Raw genomic sequence first — 22,022 nt, forward strand, 5'->3', positions numbered from 1 at the left:
TTAAGTGCTCATGTACTTCATTACTATTTCCAAAAATTTCTATTGAAACTCACTTTGAAAAATTGCCATCGATAGAACAAATATTTTTATAAAAAAATGTATTTAGAAAAGTATTGCCAAAAATAAGCAATACGCAGTCGGCAGTCTGTTATGGCAATATGAACAGCAATTATTATCGATAAGAAATATTTTCTGTACAGAACAAAATAAAAGTTGCGTGTTATGAGCAAAAATATCACACATCAACTTAGAACTTTTGACTAATAATCGAGATTACCGATTAAAATAAACACGCTCGTGACGTCTGGTTTTTCAAAATTTACTAGGGATTATTGAGCTACACTAATGGAAAATGCCGACTTTATTTTAATTTGTGCAAACAGGATTGAAAAAATTCTTTGATGATATGGAATTCAGTGAATTAAAAAATAAGCAACTAAGGAAGCGTTCAAATCGGAGGAAACACTGTTATAATAAAATGGTTCTTTTTGAATTTTATTTACATATATCTTACATATTGATCGATAAAATGAACCGGAAGGTCGAACGTATTTAAGTTACCCGGATTTTACACGTTCAAGAAAGTTGGAATACACTCTCGCTTTTCGAACTTGATCGCTGTCTTAATATCAATTTTTCCATTCAAGTCGTGGTCATGGTTTGCAAACAAATGGTAAGCAAATGTCGGGAATATGAATATTTAATTGTATTCATGGATTGATATTCATACCTAAGAACATACAACTATAATATCATTAATTCCGTGCAAAATTTTCAATTTTTGCATGACGATGGTCACTCTTACATAATTAATCAGTGACTTAACCTAGGGTTGTTATTCAGGTTACTTAGTAACATACTTAAATAAAGCTTTGAACAGCACGTTATCGCGTTATTACCGAAGCAGCATCTCGGAATAAAGCGGCAACTTTACGTCAAATTCTCTCTAAGTTCTAAAATTAGTTCAAATAAATAAAATGCAAAAGGAATTAATTTATTAATAATACTTTTGATCATTTGAAAATTTAGTTGATAAGGCGATGTCAAAATAGAATTTTTCACCCCTCAGCGTTGCCGCCGTGTTTATTTAGACATTAGGAATTTTTGACAGTACTTTATTTAGGGACGATAGTTACTTCTCAATTATGATCAAAATGTTATGAATCGAATCGGTGCTTTCACTAATTTTTATCGAATGTACATCTAGATCAACAAAATATAAAGTAAAAGAAAAAAGAAATATTTGAGTTGACAAAGATATAGTTATTTCTCGCCTGACTTGTCCACCACAAAAGCAAAATATAACTACGTTAAGAACAACGCAAGTTATTCAAAATTTTAGTGTAGGTTGTGCTCTTAGCCTTTGTGTCCATACCATAGACCGTATTCGTCGACCTATTCGAGCAGACCTCAAATAACATTTTGAATATATTCGTAAAATTAATTAATCATTGGAATTGATTCTCTTGCTTTGAATCTTATTTCTTTAGTGCAATTATTAGCAATGTTTTTGTTAATCAAATGAGTCGCTTTTCTACTTAAAATAATTTTTTATTTCATTATACAATTACAGGATAATATTGTAGTTTTTATCACGAACTGACAACTATGAAAATTAAATTTTTTTTAAGACATTAATTTATTTATCATATTTGACTGATCTGTTTTAAAAAGTGTTTTATTCATTTGTTTTTGTTTGAAATGAGTAAACAATATGTGGAACTCCTGTATTAGGGTCAATTACTGCTGACTCCTGAGTTACAGATGCTGTAACCTCTTGAGGATGTGTTGTGGTGGCAGCTACTACCATTGTGGCACCTTCAGTCGTTGTGGATGGCATTGTAATACTACATTCTTGAGCCTCCCTCTCGCATATTGCACGTAATTCAAACTCTGCTATCAATTGCGAAATTCTACCCTTCACTTCTGCCCCCAGCTTCGGTGGTAATGTTTTTACAGTTGCGCAAACACTATCAAAAAATAAGTCAAACGTATCCTTAGCTTGTTGTATAGGCGGAGAGTGCTGTTTTCTCCTTATCAAATAATATTCGTTGAGAGTATTTCGATCTCGGTCAACTCTTTTAAGCAGTTTAAAACGGTCTAGTTTGAAGCTCCTATTAGAATGACTTTCATTAGATTCTGAACCATTTGCATTTTGATGTTTCTGTGATGCTTTCAAATCCTTAGCAGAGTGTTTTTTGAATCGCTTTTCAGAATCTCGCTTTAAATATGTTTAACAAAAGTTAATTAATTCAATAAACTGAAATTTTCTGTATTTTTTAGAATCTTAAATGATGAACTAAGCAGAACAGTAGTTATGCTGTGATATTTTCATAGCCAATGGTAAAGTTTAAAATTGATTTGTGATATTGTTTACTTACGTCAAAGTCCACTTTGTAATCTGGATCCAACTCAATGGCTTGGCTAAATTCCTGCTCCTCTCCATTAAATTCACGTCTAAGAAACTAACATTAGATTTTAATCATGTAGATTATTTTGTATCATATCTCACTTTCCACATTCCATAAACTCTGGGGCACTTGGTTGTGATGGTTCGCATTCTGTGTCAAATGATTCAAACCCCTGTAGTCTTTGATGTTTATATGAATTTTGGTGGCGCTCTAAATGACTTTTCTTACATACAAGATGTTTGTTACAAACTGTGCATATTCCCACAGATTCGTCTACTTTATCTGCTTTCAGCCAAGGGAAATCCTTTTCCCAACGAGCGCAAAATTTTTGCCGAGGATGTCGCAACTCCGCAAGGTTTTTCCGTACACGAGTTTTTATTAATGGCAATCGCGAAAAGCTGAAATCTTTGGCATCAATACTGCTCTTCAAAAACTTTAAATATAATAGAGTACCTTTCCTCCGTGTCGTCCTCGGTAGACATGTTCTTCTCGTTGTCACTCATCAAAATACTTTTTTGGAAAAACTTGTCAAATTAATATACGTTTTATGCAATACTTAATTTAAGTAATGAAAACAAAAAAATTACAATATTTAGTTTATAACACAAAGTTAAGTCTGCAATTGTTTATAGGAATGAAAATCAAAACAAACGATATATTTATGCTGTTATCGATTGCTTTTAAATGTCATAAGGATGTGATTTCTCAAGACAATTAAAATTCAATTATAGACGCCTAGTGTTCATAACCGTAACGATATTCATCATAATCGGTTATTGATGCTATAAACAGCTGATATTTTAAGTCTTAGTTTATGTTATCATTTCGAAAGCGCCAAATCAAAAAATAGCATGAGCAGTGACAAAGAAGTTAAATTGTTACTATATTGAAATATATTCAAAATGAAACTCACAAGAATCAATAACTAGAATTAAATTGATAGGCATGATTATGGTTATGGCGATGGCATTATGATAAAGCAGCACTAATTGGAAACAGTGCTGCCCGTGTGTTGTTTCGATCAGCTGTTTTATATGGTTATGGTTATGATTAGGGATGTCCATTAAGCATCTAGGCTTTGCAAAAATATGACTTTATTCGTTCATATTTGCATATGTTTACGAAATATACGTATGTATGCAAGTTTTAAAATAATATTAAATAAATTTGAAGTTTAACCGTTTTTATTAAAGGAATTAAAAACTATGGTATTTAGTAGTTTAAGTTTATAAAAATAATTTCAAACAAAGTTAATCCAAACTAATTCTCTATAAATATTTGTTAGTTTTTTTCCAACCCCATTGTTCTTTTCCTAGGCTTTGCAAAAATAGAACTTTATTCGTTCGGATGGGACTGATGTAGGAAATGTTTAGTAAACAAGTGAAAGTTGTTTTATATAATTTAGGAAATTGTGTTTGCAAATCGTTCCATATTTCCAGCGAATTTTTTGTAAGCCTTCTAACTGGAGGGTGCAAATACATAAGCATGTGGATAACTCTTCTGCCATATCCAATAAATTGTTTCTATTTATCTTCCACTTTTTTTGACTAATCTATGATGATCAAGCCAAATACTAAACGAGTTTTCAGTGTTATCAGAACAATCTGAAGAGTTTATGTCCATGTTAAAAACTATTATTCCAGCAGTTCTTAGTTTCTATGAAAGAGGCCGCGGAGGAAGGATGGAGGCTATCGCGTTGCTCGCTTTCGGACACCACGCTTTGTGTTCTAGTGTTAAGAAACTCATAGAAACTTTAACAAAAATCTCTTGCAGGACGGTTGTTAATTCTTTGCTGTATAAATAAAGCTTATTTCCAAATTATTCCCAAGTGTTGAAATCGTACTACAGCCGCGAATGCTTAAATTGTTTTTTAATAATATTTCAAAAATACAAGTATTAAAGTACACCTAAGTCAAAAATTAAAATAATAAAATGAAAGCATTAAAATATAAGATAATGTCTTAGATCATTTTTTTTATAACTTAGAATTATCCTCCAAATATTTTTTAATTCTGGAAAATTGCTGCTTGAATATTTCGTTAAACTTGTGTGCGCTTGTTTTGGTGCTATCACGAAATGCAGTGATTTGTATATAAATACTGGAATAGAATGTTACAATAATTACAATTCGTTATTAATACTGAAAGAAACACAAATGTCTCAAACGTACGTGTCTGTGGTTATTGAATAAAAGACACCATAACCATCTAGTGTCATAGGAGCTACAAATCCAACAATAGAGGTGTAACCCAATGTACTTGTAGATAGAACAAAATTCCCACCTCCACCACTTTTTGTATATAAAGGATCATTATAAATCTCTGGTACATCTATTCCATTTTCGTATGCTATACACCAAAGCCCAAAGAGGTGTCGATCTACACCATTTCCTTTCCGTGCTTCATTCATCATGTGATTATGATTATTTACAGCACTTCGAAAGGCGGCGACTATTTCTCCGGAAGAAGACTTCCCTTCACGCACCATTTGTATAAACTTATCAACCTCTGTGGTACAAGAGCGTAAAGTCTCGGTTCGACCATTGTAAAAATGGCGAGTTAAAGCAGTCTCATAGGTTGCGGCAATTCTTGTTGTGAATATTCATATGTACATATGTATGTATATAAAAAAATTATAAAAAATCTTTATTTATTATATGCCTTACTCTTGATGTAATTCTGCATATGCCAATTGCATTATAACTTGCACAAAGGAGTCTGGGTGTAAATTCCACCTTTTGATATCGTCTTTTGCATATTCATTAAAATAATCATACGTTATAATAATGTCATTTCTCTAAATCAGTTCAAAAGTCAATGAATTCTTTCAAATGAGTTTATTTTTGTGTTTCAAATTTATAGCTACCCTTTGATCACAGTCCAGTTTTGCACGCTCGATCTCCTTTTGAAGTTCATTGTCCAAGTCAAATTTTAATTCAGTTAATGTAATATATTTGCTGTTGTCTGTGCAACTCCAGTCGGGCTCAGCAATTTCAAACATACTCAATTGCACAAAAAGTGCATAACTCACGCTAAACGTACCATCATATGCTGAATGCTTTTAATACAAAGGAATAATAATTTAATTAATTGAAACGAGTGTTTATGTATATGGCCGATATATGTATACATATGTATATATTTATAAGTACTATATATATATATATGTTAATCAGCAAGCTTCTCATGTATGTACATACCTCCCCAACATACGCAAATCGTCCGTTCTTGAAAGCAATAATTGTACTGCTTCTGTCTCCCCATTTTGAGTGAAAATCGCCATTAACACAAAGCTGCGAAGTTTCTTCATAACTATGAGGCTCATTTTCATCGAATGTAACAATTATAGAAGAGCTTTCTATAGTCTCTATAGTTTCCTTATTCTTCTCCGAAATCTCTTGAAGATGCATATAATTCTACAATAATGTTCGTTAATTTAGTTCAGTTGTGGATTTTCTGTTATTCTTGATTTACTAACATTTGCCCAAGTAGTGCGATCGTCATGTGTAAGGACAGGGACGCAGTCGCCCATTAATTCATAGTCCAAAATACTTCGAATACGCTGCAAAACGATAAGGATTTCTTGAGGCGAAATTAGTGTTCCATCCGCATGTAAACCGTCAAAGGCGAATATACGTCCTTTTCCAGAAACAACGACATGAGATGGCGTGGTACCTTCGTTAACTAAAACAGAGAATACAATTTTTTAGATGTAGTTTAATAAATATTTGGGTTTTCTGCAAATACTATACTTGGCTTAAAGTAAGTTTTTATGTAATCATATTCTATGCCTGGAGCTCGTGTTGCCGAGAAAAATCGTTTGTATAACGCTGAAGAATATTTAATTTTGCCACCATGTGATGAATGGGGTTTAATTGTTGCTTTCCGTAACAAATTCCAAAACTCAAGAGTATGGTACAATATTCGCGCTAGATTCTAAACGGTAACAAATTGTATTAAGTAAATACTGAATATTTACAAGAAACCCGACCACCGTACAAACCTTTAGTAGGAAGGCAGGTGTCTCTGGAATATTTATAACTTCTAAGTTTACAGGCATCGCCATTATGATGTATGGAATTAGTGGTGTACGTAACATGTGGTAGGCATATTTATCCCACCATTCGTTTAACCAGTTCTTTTTAACTGCAGCACGTTCTTTTAGTTTACTATGCAATTGAGTGCCGATGCCACATTCAAAATCAGAAATGATTCTCTTAGATTTTTCTAATTCACTCGGTGATCCAAATGGTTTAATAGTTTCATAGTAGCGTTGTAATGTATCGTGTAGGTCTGGTAGTGGCAATGGTGGTAAGGTTTCGTCAAAATCGAAAGTGTTTGATTCGCCTTCATCTAGGAAGAAAATGCTGGCACGATCCATGACTTAAGAAGAACTAAAAATGTGAAAAAATAAACGTTCATGAGCAGCTACAATCTAAGCTTATTAATGATATACTTATTTCCTTCGACTCTACTATACATACATACATACATACATATGTATACATATGTAAATTAATGTTATTTATTTCATCTCATGAATAAACAATTACTAGGGCCATTATTCACGCATATGTAGACTTTGAGTTTAAATTTACAGTCGAATATTGTTTTTAAAATTGATAACGTTAACAGTGAGTTGAGCAATATGTAAACTCGTATATTTGGCACAATCATCATTACTTCTTTTAATCCACTGCCAACAGGTAATAAAAAATTGAATCATTAACATATGTACGTCACAACCCCAACGTGAAAATAAATGCTTAGAAGCAATTAGGGAGCAAACGTAAACAATTTTCATAGATGTGGACATGTACATATACCAAAAATGACCTTTGATCCGCTAAATACTCAAAAAAACAAGGAACAAGCCCCTATCGCCCAGAGAGTTATCAACAAACAGAGTGTACTAGCCGTACATTATCATAGTGTGTGTATACAAGTGACTAAACCACCGCACTGAAAGAATGTTTGTAAACAACTAACTGGAACGGCTTCATATTTTACATTAGTAAATGCAATAGTTTCATGTCTAAGTATGTTTATAAATGTGCACTTTCTTTTAAAGAAGATAATACTGTCATAAAAACTAGCTGTATACTTATATACCATTGCATACAAGTTTTTAAATCTGTACAAAAGAAATTATACTAAAACCCTTAATGGTTGATTTGAATGAAAAAGTGATACAATATTGAGGACAATAATCTTATAGAACTTAAAAAATAAATTTAAATTTGGGGAACTTTAATAGAAATTACCTAAATTTCATACTTCCGCCAATATACATACCTACATCTACATATGTATATGTACGTATGTATGTATGTTCTTAAAGATGGTTTGGAAAGAAGGGTTATGATGTAACTCAAAATTTACTACGTTCGAAATTTCCGAGATATTAGAAAATAATTACAAAGATTCTCTTTAAATAAAATAACTTTACTAATAGTAAAACAATGTTTTGAAATTGCCCTCACGGGTTTTGAACAAAAAGCCTTATTCCATATTTAAATTTTTTTTTTAACTTGCACCACCCTGTACATAGTTTAAGAAATTCTAAAATTTTCATATACCGGTAACATTGTTATCTAAAGCGAACAAGTAATTTTCTGGTATAATGAACTCAAACAAACAAGAATATTTGTGTTGCACAATGACTTTCTAAAGAAAGGAAGCAATAATATGTTACCTTCACTTGGTTTATTTAAGGGATTTCCTTGTCCTTATTTTACGGGAACAAATAGCAATAATCAGAATACTGGAACACAATCTTGCCAAAGGCCGTACTGTCATTTTAAGCATGTGCGTAAAGGTGTGTATTTTTTATATGAATATTAAAGTTTTTATTACATTTACATACATCTCAGATGAAAATCAAACAACAAATAATGTGTCTGTGCCGGACTATAAACCTTCTCCAAAACTGCTGCCCTTACCAACGATTACTAAATCAAAACCAAAACTGGAGTATCAACCCGAGAAACCAGCCTTAAATGCTAGCCCTTCAAAACCTCCTTTAGGGTTTGAATTACGTGCCCCCATTTATATTCCAGCAACATGCAAAAATGATGATAATGAATTGTTTAGTTTAAATCTTGACGATTGTGAAGAGGAGTTAAACGAACTTGGTGAAATACTAGAAACTGAGGTTGTAAAAGATGTTAGGCAAAATGGTGAAATGCCATCTAATACTAGAAAGGAAGATAATCAAAATAAAATTAATAATGCTGAAGAAGCGAACATAATAATATCTAAAAAATACGTAATTAGCAATGAAGAGAAAAAAAGTTCTCGACGTAGTAGTAAGGATATAAAACAAAAAAAGGAAACTCCAATTATTAAAGATATATCGGTTTCAAAGGATAGATCGCTTAACAAAGAAAGTCGGTTAAAAGTCATTTCCAAAGAAGAAAATAAAAACATACACAAAACAGAAAATCGAAAACACAAGGAATCCAGGCACGACGAGCACTCCAAAAAAGATGACAGAAAACATAAACATGAAAAAGACTACAAGAATACTTCGTCATCAAAATCTTCTTCATCAAAGAGTAGGCCTTCGTCAACTTTATCGGAAGTTAAAGAAGGCTCAAAGCATCGCAGTAGTTCAAAAAAATCTTCAAAATCAAATCACAGCTCATCAAATAAAATTAACAGAGACAGCAAATTATCGACACCGGTGGGTCCTATTTCACCACATACATCAACAGAAAGTACAGAGCAGTTTCCCATCACGGAAGAGATTAATAAGGAATGTCAAATGATATACGAACAACTGGAAAAGGATTTTGCTTCCATGCATAAAGATAATAATGGCGAACTCAAGAGTAGCAATGAATCTAAAGCATTGAAACGTCACCAATCACAAGAAGATGAATATGTTACCAACTCCTTACAAAAGAAGCGGGTTGCTTATCACAACGCAGACAAGTTAAAAGTACAATCTCCTCTTTTATTGCGAAAACCCGATCACATACGCAATGCCATGCAAGTAAGCAAATATCCCAAAGTATTATGAGTGACTTATAGAGGCTATATTTTATTATCCGGTACAATTATAGGCTATTTTCAATCGACAATCTGCGATGCATCGCAAAAGAGAAGAGGAAGCTACAGTAGTGGAAACGGCGGTACGTGAAGCTGAGGAAAAAGTGCGGGAAGCAACTGAAGCTTTACGTAAGGCAAAAGAAAAGAGCCAGAGCCAGCTAACACCACTTATACCAAAAAGTTATTTAACACCACCGCCTCGTATAAGTAATATATTTTAGTTAACAAAATGGAAATTACAATTGAAAGTCCTTTTGAATTTTTATTTTTCTAGCTCGTACCATTGCGCCCGTCGCCAACATAATTGCTTTGGAGCGGGCAAAAAAGAAAGTAGAAGAGCTTAAAGCGGGGAAACAGCCGGCATTTACACCAGCACAAACAACCAAAAAAGGTGAACGGGTTGCCCACAAAATTACCGCAGCATTGGCGACAAAAGAAGCTGTAAGTTTTGTGTTATACAACTTTTATTAATATGTTCATAATAATATATTTTTCTTTAGATAAAACCCGCGAAACCACCAGTGCTAGAGGCAAACTCATCAAAAATATCATTTAATATTCGTATGCAGTATTACGAAATGATGGTAAAACATTGCTTGGCCATATATCCAAATATGGCCGATGCTTGGGAACGGGTAAATATGTTTTCAAACGCATTGCTTTATTTTTTATCTTACCACTATTAATGCAGGCACAAACAGAAGAGCTAGCTGTTTTAAAAAAATGTAATACGCCAGTTATTTATAAAAGTAGCGCTTTGTTAGCCATAAATAAACTAAGAAAGGAAGCAACCGGTACTGGTCTTTTTAATATTTAATAAGTGAATAATTTGAATAATATACTCATTTTAAGATTCTGGAAATAAACCAGCCGACACCAACAGGATGCTATCTCATGAAGTCATACTAGCTGGGAAACTAGCCAAAACGAATACTTGGAGTGTGCAGAAAAAAATGTAAGCTTGATATCATACAATATGTGTATATATATGAACGAAGCATGTTAACAGACGTTATAAAATTAATGCAGAAGAAGTGATGCGAGCGATGGCAATGAACCCTTTGATAAGTTGCCTGGCGACAAAGCATACGATATGGTGTACGAATTATGTCTTACTGAGGAGCAGTTGACATCGAATGGGTTTCCACGACCTGGAAACGGTCCTGGCATTGCAATTATAACCAGTTCGAGGCCCTCGCGACGTCCCAATGCAGATGAACGTTATTGCAGTCGTTGCGGAAAAGTGTTCAATTTGAAAATTTATGATGAAATATGTGTGGATGAGTGCAATTATCATCCAAAAAGTGCAGGTTATCGTAGAGGTATAATTTTATTTCATATGACATAAAAATTCAAGTACTAACCTACATCATTAACCTAATAAGGATTCGCCGACAATCATCACCGTTGTTGTCAACAACCAGCTGGTACACCTGGCTGCTCGTATGCTAATTATCATGTTGCGGATTATGTAGATTACGATAATCTTACCGGCTATATTACTACAATTAAAAAGGATGGCGATTATATACCGACAAAAAAAGATATTTATGCACTAGATTGCGAAATGTGCTACACAACAATGGGCATAGAATTGACACGCGTTACAGTTGTGGACATCAATGGACGCACAGTGTACGATGCGCTAGTTAAACCAGAAAATAAAATTGTCGATTACAACACGGTGTAAGTAATAGTGACACATACAGAAATGTCCATAAAACTATTTATTTTGTTTAGCTATTCTGGGATTACTGAGGCGATGTTGAAGTGCGAAACAAGAACCTTACGTGATGTGCAAGCTATTCTGATGTCGATGTTTCATTCTAAAACCATTCTAGTCGGCCACAGTTTAGATAGCGATCTTAAGGCTTTAAAGCTGATACACAGTGTAGTAGTAGATACGTCGGTACTATTTCCACACAAAATGGGACCGCCAAAGAAGCGTGCTCTCAAAACTTTATGCATTGAAAATTTAAAACGGATCATTCAAGAAAATGGTGAATACTTATAATTTTATTTTCGTCTCTATGATTAATTGTATGTATCTAATGGAATTTTCAGAGGCTGGTCACGATAGTGCAGAGGATGCTGAAGTCTGTATACAGTTAGTGAAATTCTATCTTCGTAATAAAATTAGTTGAGCATATTTAATTTTTAAAATCAGTATGGCAGTGAGGATTTATTACATCACTTAATAAAATATGAACAAATTATTATTTAAACATATTACAATGTACTTATGTACGTGTGAAAGTTACATCATGTTACCCGGTATTTTTTTATTTAGACTATTGAAAACAAGTTTAGGTTATTTTTCTTATCATTGTGAGTCAAGTAAAATATTGCATAATAAAATGATATTTATATTTAAAGTCATAATATTTTGGTATTCAATTGCACAAAACAAAGGAAGAATAGTAATTTAAGAGTTTCAAATTAGGCTTATGAAAGCTTTCGCGTAATTTCTTAAATTTAACTTTTTTAGGTTATTAGTATAAAGGAAATTTTTAATGATGAAGTTAAGCTTCGTATTCTGCATTAAAAATTTTAATATGGGGAAAACTTTCGACTAGTTGCATCTTGAGGTCATCAAATACAAAGTCACCTGCGGACAGGAAATTATGATCACAAACAGCGGTAATTCGTTTATTTAATTTTATATGATTATTCTTAATATAAAATTTTACTGTAAATACGGACACTGTAATTCGCGCGACTCAAACTTATTACTCACATCTTTAATATTTTTAACATAATAACGGCAAAAATTGGTTGAATAAATAAAGTGTTTGTATTTTTCTGAAGAAAAAGTTAATTATAGATACAGTAATTATAGATTACAATTTATATTTCATATAACAAATTTTTTTAAGATATCGTAATTCTTTGCTACATTCTTTAAAACTACAGTTAATTGATTAAAATCCATGTATATATACATATATGTATGCATATGTAAATACGTATTAACTTTTGACAGAATAAAGAGTTAAGCAATAAAACAGAAGCATCTTTATAAATTCTTTGACATGACCCAATGGTAGATTCGAAGAAAAGCTCCATGCATTTTCGATGATTTTGCACTTGGTGATTTAAAATCGCATCATAGTAATTCACATTAGGATATGATATACATATGTTATTTCTTTTAGTTTTGGGAAATTTTGCTATTTCTAATTAATATTTATGCGGACCAAACAAATGAAACTCATTCTTTCGTTAGTATCATAGGGTTGTTAACAGTTTTTTCCAATTGACCATTCTCTGAATTGTTCGAGGATTTTTCGCTGTTTGCGGGAATATTCATCTCATCGGAAAGTGAGGAATTGATCAGGCCGCTACCACCACAACTACTATTATCTCCACCGCTATTGTCTGCAGTTAAAGATGGTGAGGAACTTTTGCGAGTTGGATTAGCTGGTGGCTGTGGTGGCTGGAAAGCCGGACGTTGGACAAACATGTTGTCAATAATATGATCAATATTTTCAGCGCTTCCAATGGGCGCCGATGATTGTGCATTACCTTGTGATGCTGAATTGGTAGCAAGCGCTTTTGCCTCATCCTTCGCGTCTACGGGGCGTTGCTTATTTTTCTCTGATGGTGGTAATATAGGTATAGCGTTAGTTGGACGTCTTTGAGGTAATACCACTGGACGAGTGGTTGCCTGTGCAGGTGGCACGAAATATGTGGTTCCACCAACGGTATTGTAATTTTGATAATTTGAAAAGTTTGAATTGGCGTTTGGTGTGGCAGCTCCCGTAGCAGTAGCCGCTGTTGGGGGTGGCCCAGAAGATGTGGACCCAAATGAAGTTGGAGGAGCCCCAGCCACTTGTGGCGTGGTTGCCGTTGGCTGACCTCCAGCATAGGCGAGATTGTTCGGGGTTGTAGCTGAGGATGGTGGCAGGTAGTTTGGCGGTGCCGGTTGCGCATATTGACCAGGAGGTTGCGCTTGTGGACTAGCTGCCGCAGTAGCAGTATATACATCAGGTGAAGTGACATAAAATGATCCCGGAGCAGTCGCAGTACTCCCAGAATTAGCATAAGGTGGTCCTTGAGTTGGTGTTGGTACTGAAGCATATCCCGAAGTGGATTTCGGTGGTTGACTGGGATTTTGATTAGCTTGCAAAGCTTGCATGGCTTGCAAATTTTCTTGATGATAAAGCTGCATAAGATTGGCTTGCATCATGTGTTGATCTTGCATTAGAATGGGTGGTTGCTGCTGTTGTATATGCATTTGCTGCATTTGATCTGTTATATGTTGTGCTTCATGCTGTGAACGACGAAGACTTGAATATCGCTTTGGTGGACCGCGTTGTTCCTGCGATATCTGTTGTATTGCTTGAGACTGTTGATTACCTTGTTGATTATTGAGTACAACGTTAGCACCAGCTAATTGTTTTTGTTGACCAGCTAGTTGATTTTGTGAAGCTAGAGCATGCATTTGAACACTGCCTACGTGACTTGGATCGTTGCGATTCTGAACTTGCTGCAGACGTTGAGATAAATTAGATGTGGTAGGCGAACTGTTTTGTTGCGACTGCTGGCGTATGGATGCCGTTGAGGATTGTTGCTGATTCGGTTGTAATTGAGATTTTTGCTTTTGCTGTTGGTAAGATTGATGATTGTTGCCACCACCACTGATGGGTACCGCACCATACGTACCCTCTGCTTGAGAGTACCTGGAATGTGTTTGCGTCTTGCCATTGCCAGCTTTTTGTTGATTATAGTCTGTCATCCCAGAATTTGCCTGCGAGTTAGCTGAATGCCGGTTATTCCCTCGTTCATACTGTCCATCGTTGCGGTTATTTTGAGAGTCTTTATATGAACTGTTAATCTGACGGGCATTACGTTGTTTTTGCTTAAATTCCATTGGTGCTTGCCGACCACCTAGGTTTGCTTGATGACTAAAAGTTTTTCCTTTACTACTACTAACTTTGACGTCGCGGCGTTCATCTTGTAACGGAATAGGTCGTGAAGTACTAACTTGCTTTTCTGCACTAGACCGTTTATCAGCTCTATTTTCTTTTTCTTCACGCGTGACTGGTGTTTTTCTTGTTTTATGAACACTGCGCTCATTCAAACTTGGAAAGTCTGAGGCGCGTGGTGGCTTACGTTCTTTATTACTTGCTTTAAGGTAAGCACTTTCATCTTCCCAATTACGAGAATATTTACTAGGACCACGGCCATACCGACGGCGTCGGCGTGCTCGTGGTGGCGCATCTTCTGTACGAATATCATACCCATATGCAGAAACCAATTCAGATCGCGACTTTGGAGCCTGCTCTGAAGCATCAAATCGATCGTGACTCCAACGTTCTACAGCAGAAGCTGCTTGCCATTTTTTCATTGTTTTCGATGCTTGTGATATGGTAGGCGATTGTGGTGGTTTCGATCCACCAACACCTCCTTCTTGCATTTCTCCGACTTCATCCAAATTTATTGATCTATCGGCGTCCACTTCAGCAGTACGATCATCATGTTCATAGAATGTTCCCCGCTTAGGTATATATTGCGGGTTGCTACGGTCCTCATCTACTTTCTTTTGTGCTTCTATTTCTGCTTTCTCTAAACTTATATTACCTTGTCTTCCATCTTCTTCGTCGTCGTCGTCGTCATCATCATCGTCAGTCATGCTTTCTCCATCCGTCATACTTTCGTCATCTAAATCGTCATCATCCTCATCATCATCGTACTCTTCTCCGCCACCTTCTAGATCTGATGCTGTATCATATTCTGAATCATGGGGATGGGAGTTACTTGAAGGTTCTTGAGTTGGCGAAGTTCCGAACTCCAACACATTATTGCCGGTTGCCTCGCCTATTTCGGATAAAGGTATATCTGTGGCAGCAGCCGCCTCAGGAAGGCTCGTTGCTGTAGCTGAAACTTTCTCAACTTCAGCCATTTCTTCTTTTAATTAGTATAAACCTAAAAATCTGTGCACTTTAGATGTTCGTATATTGATTTAACTTTATTTCTGCTGTTTACCTTTTCCAATAAATTATTCTTTATGGTATCACACACCTTTATTAATTTGCTGAACCTAATATTTTCTTGAAAAAAGGTGTTCCTGCACACAACGCAATCACAGAAAATAGAAAGTTCGCAGTCGTGTATAAACCCGAAGAGCGAAAAGAAATAAACAGGGATGCATTTTAAATCCCCAGAATGATGCTACCTATCGAGAAGTATATTAATAAAATTCTTAACACATGATTTTATTAAAAAACTATATTTAAGTTAAATAAATAGAAAACTATTGAGTGTTTAAATGAAATTCATTCAAATATTCCATATTAAGTGCAAAGTGTTTAAATAGTTTTTTATATTACAAAAAGTTGTTCGCATATATGTACTTGAGATTGAGCTGAATATTGGTCTGGCAAGGTACAAAACTACGAATTGTTGTTGCAAAAGGGAAAAGTCAAAGAAAGTTCGAAAAGAAAATGTCTGAAAATAAATTGTTCTTGCAAAACTAGACTCAATAAATAATATTTTAATTGTTTGAATTGTTTTAATTTTCGTTGGGATATATTGAAATAGTATTTGAATCGTAAACTGTGATTTAAAAGTTAAAGGAAGCAAAATAATCATTTGGCACATAGACAAAGAGTGGGGTGGTGGATCCGTGAAACATTTTTATTTAGTTTAGTTTTTTAAGGCGTTAACAGTTTTGTTGAAAATATTTTAAAAAATGTGAGTGAAAGATTGTAAAATAAAATAAACGAGCAATTTTAAATAATTTAATAGAATAATCAAAATTAAAAATGTGTGTGGCTTTGACACAGTTCATATGCTACAGGAAAAAAGTGATTGAAAATGACAGAAGAGATTTGCAGCCGCAGAATTCACCGTTGGAATGGTGTTCCCAAAATAAAGATAGAATAAAGCAAAATTCACTGGCAGATTTAAATATTTTTTTATCTACTAAGTCGCTGAGGCCTTTAAGATTGCCCATGCTATCGTCTTCCAACTGTAACATTTCAGTCATGGTAGCATCAATTTCACCTGCGCAGAACTTTCCCATATTCAATGCGAAATACCGGCGGAAATGTCTACTCCTTCTTCTACTATTAATCTTCCACGGCTGTTTTAGTGAATTGAGCCGAGTTTCTGCTTTTAATTGTACAGTTCAGGGCAACCACTGCCAAAATGAAGGTCAGTGTCAGAAAGATGGGCAATGCCTATGTGCTGATGGTTGGCAAGGGCCAGAATGCCAGTTCTGTGGAGGTAAAGTGAGGTAAGTATTATGGAAACATATAGATTTTTAAGGTCTCGTAATAACATAACTCAAAACGAAAAATATTGTTGACTATGTAAATAAGTACATTTCTCCTAGTTTCTTGTTTAATACTTATGAATAGTATTATTGATTAGTACTCGTTTGTTATGTTGTCTTTTAGTAATTTTCTGGCTTCTGCATAACACTTGTGTTATTGTATAGCAAGTGTTAAATCAAGCATTTACTTATTACAAGTCCAATTTCTCTAACAGCCGTAACATTTAACATATTTACATAATTAGTAAAATTTCTTATCTGCTTCCTAAATATAAAGTGCCAGTCATACAATATTTCTGAATTATTACGTTCATATGTTTGTATACACAGGCACATAAATAAAAGATTGTAATCTTCAACTTTATTTTATCGTTAATGATGGGTAACATAAAATGATCGAAATTTTTGTTTTGTGATAATTAAGCTAATCACACAAACCTTTCAATTTTTTTTTTTTTTGTAAAAGGGTACAGCAACTCATGTTTTTATGGTATGTTCTAAGTATTTACCAAATGCAAAAAAAAAAATATTCCACTACTTCATATAAATTTAAGTTTAACAGATAACAAAGGTTTCTGAAAAATATAGTTTATGTTAATTCATTTCTTATTTAAAGATTATATCATCCATCTGGAACTATTCACGATGGTCAAGGAAATTACTCAGTAAGTGTTAAGTGCAGTTGGCTGATTGATACTCGACATCCCCACACAAATTCACTGCGAACACCTTCCATTCGAATTCATTTGCGTGAATTTGCCACGGAATGCGGTTGGGATCACTTGTATATTTACGATGGCGACAGTGTAGATTCACCTCTCTTAGCAGTTTTTAGGTAAGATAATTTAATTATGAAATATTAAAGGAATTTTATAACCAGTATATATAAATATATTTTTAGCGGGCTTATGTACAGAGATAATTTTGCGATACGAAAAGTACCACAAGTAATTGCCCGTTCGGGTACAGCGCTACTTCATTTCTTCAGTGATGACGCTTACAATATGTCTGGTTTCAATCTCTCTTACAAGATGGATGGATGCCCTACAGCGACAGAAGGTAACTGTATTATATTCTAACTTTAATACTTATTTTACGTATACATTTTTCAAATTAGAGCTCGAATGTTCTGGTCACGGCAGATGTAGTGAAGGAGACTGTATTTGCGATAACTTATACAAAGGTGAGGCTTGTGACGTAGCCGCATGTCCTAATGGCTGTTCAGAGGATAAAGGACAGGGCAGATGCAAAGAAGACGACGAACGGTAAAAGTTTAAACAAATTATTTATTTTGTAAAACATCTTAAAACATTGTCGCATTTTAGATGCCTGTGTAATGAAGGTTTTGGCGGAAATGATTGTGGCCAACTCAGGGCACTTGGTGTTTGGTCCACAATTTATCCGACACAATCACCCCCTCCACCCGGAACCGCTTCACACGGTTCTGCTGTATGGCGTGATACACTTCATATAATTGGTGGAGAGTCATATGGGCGTGGTGAACTTATGACCACATACGATTTCAATGGCAATGTATGGGAAACCTTACATATTGAGGGTGGCGGTAGTGTACCCGAAAAACGGTATGGAGCTTCTACCGTTATGTATGGTGATAAAATTTTCATGTACGGTGGTGTAATCGAGGGTCGTGGCGTATCTAATGAGTTATGGGCGTTTGATGTGTCTGCTAAAACCTGGGAAAATATAACAGTTAAAAGCGATGCATGTAACTCAACGGGTCTAACGTCGTATGTTATGTGTGGGCCTTTGCGTGTAGCAGGTCATACGGCAACATTAGTACCGGGTTTCGGCGACAAAAACAATTATCAATATATGATTGCTATTTTCGGACATTCACCACAATATGGTTACCTGAATACTGTACAAGAATTTAATTTCGGTACACGTGAATGGAAGATCATTGAGACTTACGGCTATGTGGTAAAAGGTGGTTTTGGACATAGTGCAGCTTTTGATTATTTGACGGAAAAAGTATATGTTTACGGTGGCATTATATCGGAGAGTGAGTCAAGCCAGGTGCTAAGCTCAAAATTATACGCTTATGAGCCCGCAACACGTACGTGGACTCTACTGTCTGCAGCACCCAGTGCACGATTACTTCACACAGCTAACTTCATTAATCATGGACTCATGATGGTATTTGGCGGCAACACTCATAATGATACCTCTCAGAGCTATGGAGCAAAATGTTATAGTCAAGATTTGTTGGTGTATGATGTCTATTGTGATTCGTGGCATACGCAGGAAATGCCAGAACACTTGCAAACAGATCTAGCTAGGTAAAGATTAATACATAATTGCACAAATTCTTGTTTGTCTGATTACAAACTCTTGATTATAGTTACTATGTAAATGAAAAAAAATACATATTTTTAAAGCATATTTTTATTGCAATAACCAATCGTATAATTCAAATCTTTTCTTATTTTTATTTTTATACATTTTTCTCTTTTATATCCAGATTTGGTCACAGTGCTGTTGTTTTCGAGGACTCGCTTTACATATATGGTGGCTTTAACGGACAATTGTTGAACGATATGTTGCGTTTCACACCTGGCTATTGTAGTTTTTATACAAAACAAGAAAAGTGCACAAACGGTCGACCAGGTGTGAAATGTATTTGGGATGTGCAGAAAATGCGATGCATTCCCATAAACCAAGTACAGCGCTCGGCAATCTTCGGTCGCGAGCAATATGACTATGTAGTATGTCCATCGAAAAGTCGCCTTACATTGACCTCTGAGCTGCTAAACGATGTGCTACGCTGCCAGGAGCAAAGCAATTGTCAATCTTGTGTGGCGAACTCATATGGCTGCACCTATTGCGGGAATGGTGTCTGCACAAAGGAACGTTGTCGGGAGACTACGTCAATAAACACATTATTTTATGAATCTAGCAACCAACAGAAACAACAGCAACAGCAGCAACAACAACAGCAATTTGTGCCCGCAGCTGTTCCCGTTGCAAATATAAAACGTTTAGAAAATTGTCAGAAAACCGAAGACTTCATGATTATTACTGTTTGTGAGCAGTTACATAGCTGTCATGCCTGCTCGGCTAATGCTGCCTGCAGTTGGGATGCTGAACACAATCGTTGCAGGCCATATTTGTCTAATATACCACATTTTAATCGAACACGGGAAGATGTAATCTGTCCACAACCCTGTGCAACATTAACAAGCTGCCACAATTGTACAGAGGACGAGTGCATTTGGTGTCAAAATGAACAACGCTGTGTTGATCGCAATGCGTATACGCCTAGTTTTCCTTATGGTCAGTGTCGAGAGTGGACTACACACTCTGCCAAGTGTCGCTCATCGCCTTCCAATACGGGTAATGGTCGCTCAACTGCTACACAATCGAGCGCTCAGTGTGGATTCTATAATAGTTGTGCACAATGTCTAGATGATCCAGCCTGTGGGTGGTGCGACGACGGCTCCAATACCGGTCTGGGCAATTGTATTGCTGGCGGTGCATTGTCACCGTATGATGCGAGCGAGTGTCAAGTAAATCATTGGTTCTTCACATCTTGTCCACCATGCAATTGCAATGGACACTCACATTGTCCTGATAATAATATTTGTGAACAACCATGCTCGAATCTGACCACTGGTAATCATTGTGAGAAATGTAGCAAAGGCTATTGGGGCAATCCAATTAATGGTGGCCATTGTCAAAAATGTGAATGCAATGGGCAAGGGGAGAATTGCCAACCCGACACTGGAAAATGCTTCTGCAATACCAAGGGCATAGTGGGTGATCATTGTGAAAAATGCGATACTCAGAATCATTATAATGGCGATCCCATAAAATCATCATGCTATTACGAGCTTACAATCGATTATCAATTTACTTTCAATCTCTCCAAGAAGGAAGATAGACATTTTACAAAAATTAATTTTCGCAATTCACCACAAAAGCCCGAAATCGATGCAGACTTTACAATAACTTGTAGTGTACCAGCTAAAATGGACATTTCAGTTAAGCGCGCAGGTTTTCCAGAGAAATTCTTATATGCTGGTATAAATTGTTCAACGTTTAGACAGCGATTTCCAAAAACTGAATACACTTTCGGTCATTCACCGGAAGATAACAGCTCTTTAACCACATTCTACGTGTTCGTGCATGATTTTCGGCCACCAATTTGGATACAGATAGCCTTTTCGCAATATCCGAAGCTGAATCTGCAACAATTCTTTATCACATTCTCCACATGTTTCTTGCTGCTTTTACTTATGGCTGCTGTTTTATGGAAAATAAAACAAAAATACGATACGTTCCGAAGAAGGCAACGATTATTTGTCGAAATGGAACAAATGGCTAGCCGTCCATTTTCCCAGGTAAATAGCTATGAGACATTATTGATGTAGTACTAATTCTTCATTATGCGCAAAATTATACACAGGTTGTAGTGGAAATCGAAAACAGAGATAATATTGATTTAACTCATACAATGGAGGGTATTACCCATCTGACTAAAAAGCGCAAAAAGGTAAATGGATATAATATTTTAAAAAGTTTAATAGATTTGTTAACAAAATAGTTTCAAACTTAATTAGGATTGTCCGAGCCCGATAGCGCTGGAGCCTTGCAGTGGTAACCGGGCGGCAGTTCTTTCACTTTTAGTTCGTTTGCCAACGGGTTAGTATTCCAACACTACTATTAAAAATATACATGCATAAGTATATCTATTTTTATTCCACGTTTATATTTATAGGGGGATTGCAGCATGCACCTGCAGGACAGTCAGCTGGTTTGGCCGTGGCCAGTGCACTCGTAACACTGGGCAATCCACGACGACCCTCAATAGAACACTCTAAAGAGCCAAAATCCAAAAGAAAACAAAGTCAACATCCTGATAGTTGTACATAATACTTATAAAAGTTTAATTGTGACGTTTAACAGCGAAATTTGTAAAAGTATTTTATTTATATATCTACGTACATACAAGGAGGATGCATGTTTACACTTTGGTCTGCATTCGAAAATGTACATCAATCGAACAAAACCGCGTATGGCGGTGTAGCGACCATTCAAGGAGTAATATTATGAATGCCTTTATACAAAATACATAATTATATTAATAATAAAACACTGTACTAAGGCATATTTACAGATTTACTTCACATAATAATTACACTTACATTTAGTAATAATAATTGTAAAATAATAGGGCATAAATTTATTTATTATAGCTACAATTTTAATTGCTAGACTCAATGGCAAACTAAAAAGACATTAATATTATTAAAAAAAAAA

General features: G+C 35.2%; 5 protein-coding genes across 10 annotated transcripts; 2 read left to right on the plus strand and 3 right to left on the minus strand.

Annotated features, from left to right (window-relative positions):
- Positions 1–1,530: 1,530 nt before the first annotated feature.
- Positions 1,531–3,085, minus strand: LOC120766668 (protein suppressor of variegation 3-7-like). Its single transcript, XM_040092303.1, has 4 exons — positions 2,865–3,085; positions 2,513–2,809; positions 2,382–2,457; positions 1,531–2,221 (listed from the first exon to the last, which is right to left on the minus strand). Exons 1-4 carry the CDS (start codon positions 2,912–2,914, stop codon positions 1,679–1,681), a joined length of 966 nt encoding a protein of 321 aa, XP_039948237.1. The 5' UTR covers positions 2,915–3,085; the 3' UTR covers positions 1,531–1,678.
- Positions 3,086–4,360: 1,275 nt separating this feature from the next.
- Positions 4,361–7,422, minus strand: LOC120782208 (peroxisomal carnitine O-octanoyltransferase). Of its 5 annotated transcripts, none has more exons than XM_040114364.1 (9): positions 7,333–7,422; positions 6,414–6,804; positions 6,163–6,346; positions 5,889–6,094; positions 5,611–5,826; positions 5,277–5,468; positions 5,077–5,207; positions 4,582–4,998; positions 4,361–4,510 (listed from the first exon to the last, which is right to left on the minus strand). In XM_040114364.1, exons 2-9 carry the CDS (start codon positions 6,789–6,791, stop codon positions 4,387–4,389), a joined length of 1,848 nt encoding a protein of 615 aa, XP_039970298.1. In that variant the 5' UTR covers positions 6,792–6,804; positions 7,333–7,422; the 3' UTR covers positions 4,361–4,386. The 5 variants fall into 5 exon arrangements, with proteins under 5 accessions (XP_039970298.1, XP_039970296.1, XP_039970297.1 ...); XM_040114362.1 differs by having other exon boundaries at positions 7,247–7,388; XM_040114363.1 differs by having other exon boundaries at positions 7,094–7,388.
- A 582-nt stretch (positions 7,423–8,004) lies between these two features.
- LOC120766840 (RNA exonuclease 1 homolog) lies at positions 8,005–11,692 on the plus strand. Its single transcript, XM_040092554.1, has 11 exons — positions 8,005–8,228; positions 8,284–9,407; positions 9,478–9,670; positions 9,738–9,904; positions 9,964–10,098; positions 10,155–10,257; positions 10,316–10,418; positions 10,493–10,785; positions 10,849–11,149; positions 11,204–11,463; positions 11,528–11,692. Exons 1-11 carry the CDS (start codon positions 8,099–8,101, stop codon positions 11,605–11,607), a joined length of 2,889 nt encoding a protein of 962 aa, XP_039948488.1. The 5' UTR covers positions 8,005–8,098; the 3' UTR covers positions 11,608–11,692.
- Positions 11,693–12,309: 617 nt separating this feature from the next.
- LOC120766847 (protein CASC3) lies at positions 12,310–15,557 on the minus strand. 2 transcript variants are annotated; one of them, XM_040092566.1, is made up of 2 exons: positions 15,452–15,557; positions 12,310–15,391 (listed from the first exon to the last, which is right to left on the minus strand). In XM_040092566.1, exon 2 carries the CDS (start codon positions 15,366–15,368, stop codon positions 12,675–12,677), a length of 2,694 nt encoding a protein of 897 aa, XP_039948500.1. In that variant the 5' UTR covers positions 15,369–15,391; positions 15,452–15,557; the 3' UTR covers positions 12,310–12,674. The 2 variants fall into 2 exon arrangements, with proteins under 2 accessions (XP_039948500.1, XP_039948509.1); XM_040092575.1 differs by having other exon boundaries at positions 12,310–15,399; positions 15,452–15,554.
- Positions 15,558–16,166: 609 nt separating this feature from the next.
- On the plus strand, positions 16,167–22,022 carry LOC120773516 (attractin-like protein 1). Its single transcript, XM_040102475.1, has 9 exons — positions 16,167–16,703; positions 17,359–17,577; positions 17,644–17,801; positions 17,860–18,007; positions 18,068–19,042; positions 19,225–21,103; positions 21,169–21,255; positions 21,323–21,404; positions 21,481–22,022. The coding sequence occupies exons 1-9, from the start codon at positions 16,231–16,233 to the stop codon at positions 21,633–21,635; spliced, it is 4,176 nt and encodes a 1,391-aa protein (XP_039958409.1). The 5' UTR covers positions 16,167–16,230; the 3' UTR covers positions 21,636–22,022.

This window comes from Bactrocera tryoni, chromosome 1, assembly GCF_016617805.1.
Source record: "Bactrocera tryoni isolate S06 chromosome 1, CSIRO_BtryS06_freeze2, whole genome shotgun sequence".
Classification (NCBI taxonomy): Eukaryota; Metazoa; Arthropoda; class Insecta; order Diptera; family Tephritidae; genus Bactrocera; species Bactrocera tryoni.

Excerpts from the sequence above, each read along its gene's own strand:
- LOC120766668 (XM_040092303.1), bottom strand. The coding sequence starts at position 2,914 with ATGAGTGACAACGAGAAGAACATGTCTACCGAGGACGACACGGAGGAA. Across the intron at positions 2,810-2,864 it reads GAGGACGACACGGAGGAAAG|CTTTTCGCGATTGCCATTAA; the intron begins GTACTCTATTAT and ends CAAAGATTTCAG. Across the intron at positions 2,458-2,512 it reads GAGTTTATGGAATGTGGAAA|ACGTGAATTTAATGGAGAGG; the intron begins GTGAGATATGAT and ends TTAGTTTCTTAG.
- LOC120782208 (XM_040114364.1), bottom strand. The coding sequence starts at position 6,791 with ATGGATCGTGCCAGCATTTTCTTCCTAGATGAAGGCGAATCAAACACT. Across the intron at positions 5,827-5,888 it reads ATCGCACTACTTGGGCAAAT|AATTATATGCATCTTCAAGA; the intron begins GTTAGTAAATCA and ends ACATTATTGTAG. Across the intron at positions 5,208-5,276 it reads AACTGGACTGTGATCAAAGG|AGAAATGACATTATTATAAC; the intron begins GTAGCTATAAAT and ends GAACTGATTTAG.
- LOC120766840 (XM_040092554.1), top strand. The coding sequence starts at position 8,099 with ATGTTACCTTCACTTGGTTTATTTAAGGGATTTCCTTGTCCTTATTTT. Across the intron at positions 10,419-10,492 it reads TGGAGTGTGCAGAAAAAAAT|AAGAAGTGATGCGAGCGATG; the intron begins GTAAGCTTGATA and ends AAATTAATGCAG. Across the intron at positions 10,786-10,848 it reads AAGTGCAGGTTATCGTAGAG|GATTCGCCGACAATCATCAC; the intron begins GTATAATTTTAT and ends TAACCTAATAAG.
- LOC120766847 (XM_040092566.1), bottom strand. The coding sequence starts at position 15,368 with ATGGCTGAAGTTGAGAAAGTTTCAGCTACAGCAACGAGCCTTCCTGAG.
- LOC120773516 (XM_040102475.1), top strand. The coding sequence starts at position 16,231 with ATGTGTGTGGCTTTGACACAGTTCATATGCTACAGGAAAAAAGTGATT. Across the intron at positions 16,704-17,358 it reads TTCTGTGGAGGTAAAGTGAG|ATTATATCATCCATCTGGAA; the intron begins GTAAGTATTATG and ends TCTTATTTAAAG. Across the intron at positions 17,578-17,643 it reads CCTCTCTTAGCAGTTTTTAG|CGGGCTTATGTACAGAGATA; the intron begins GTAAGATAATTT and ends ATATATTTTTAG.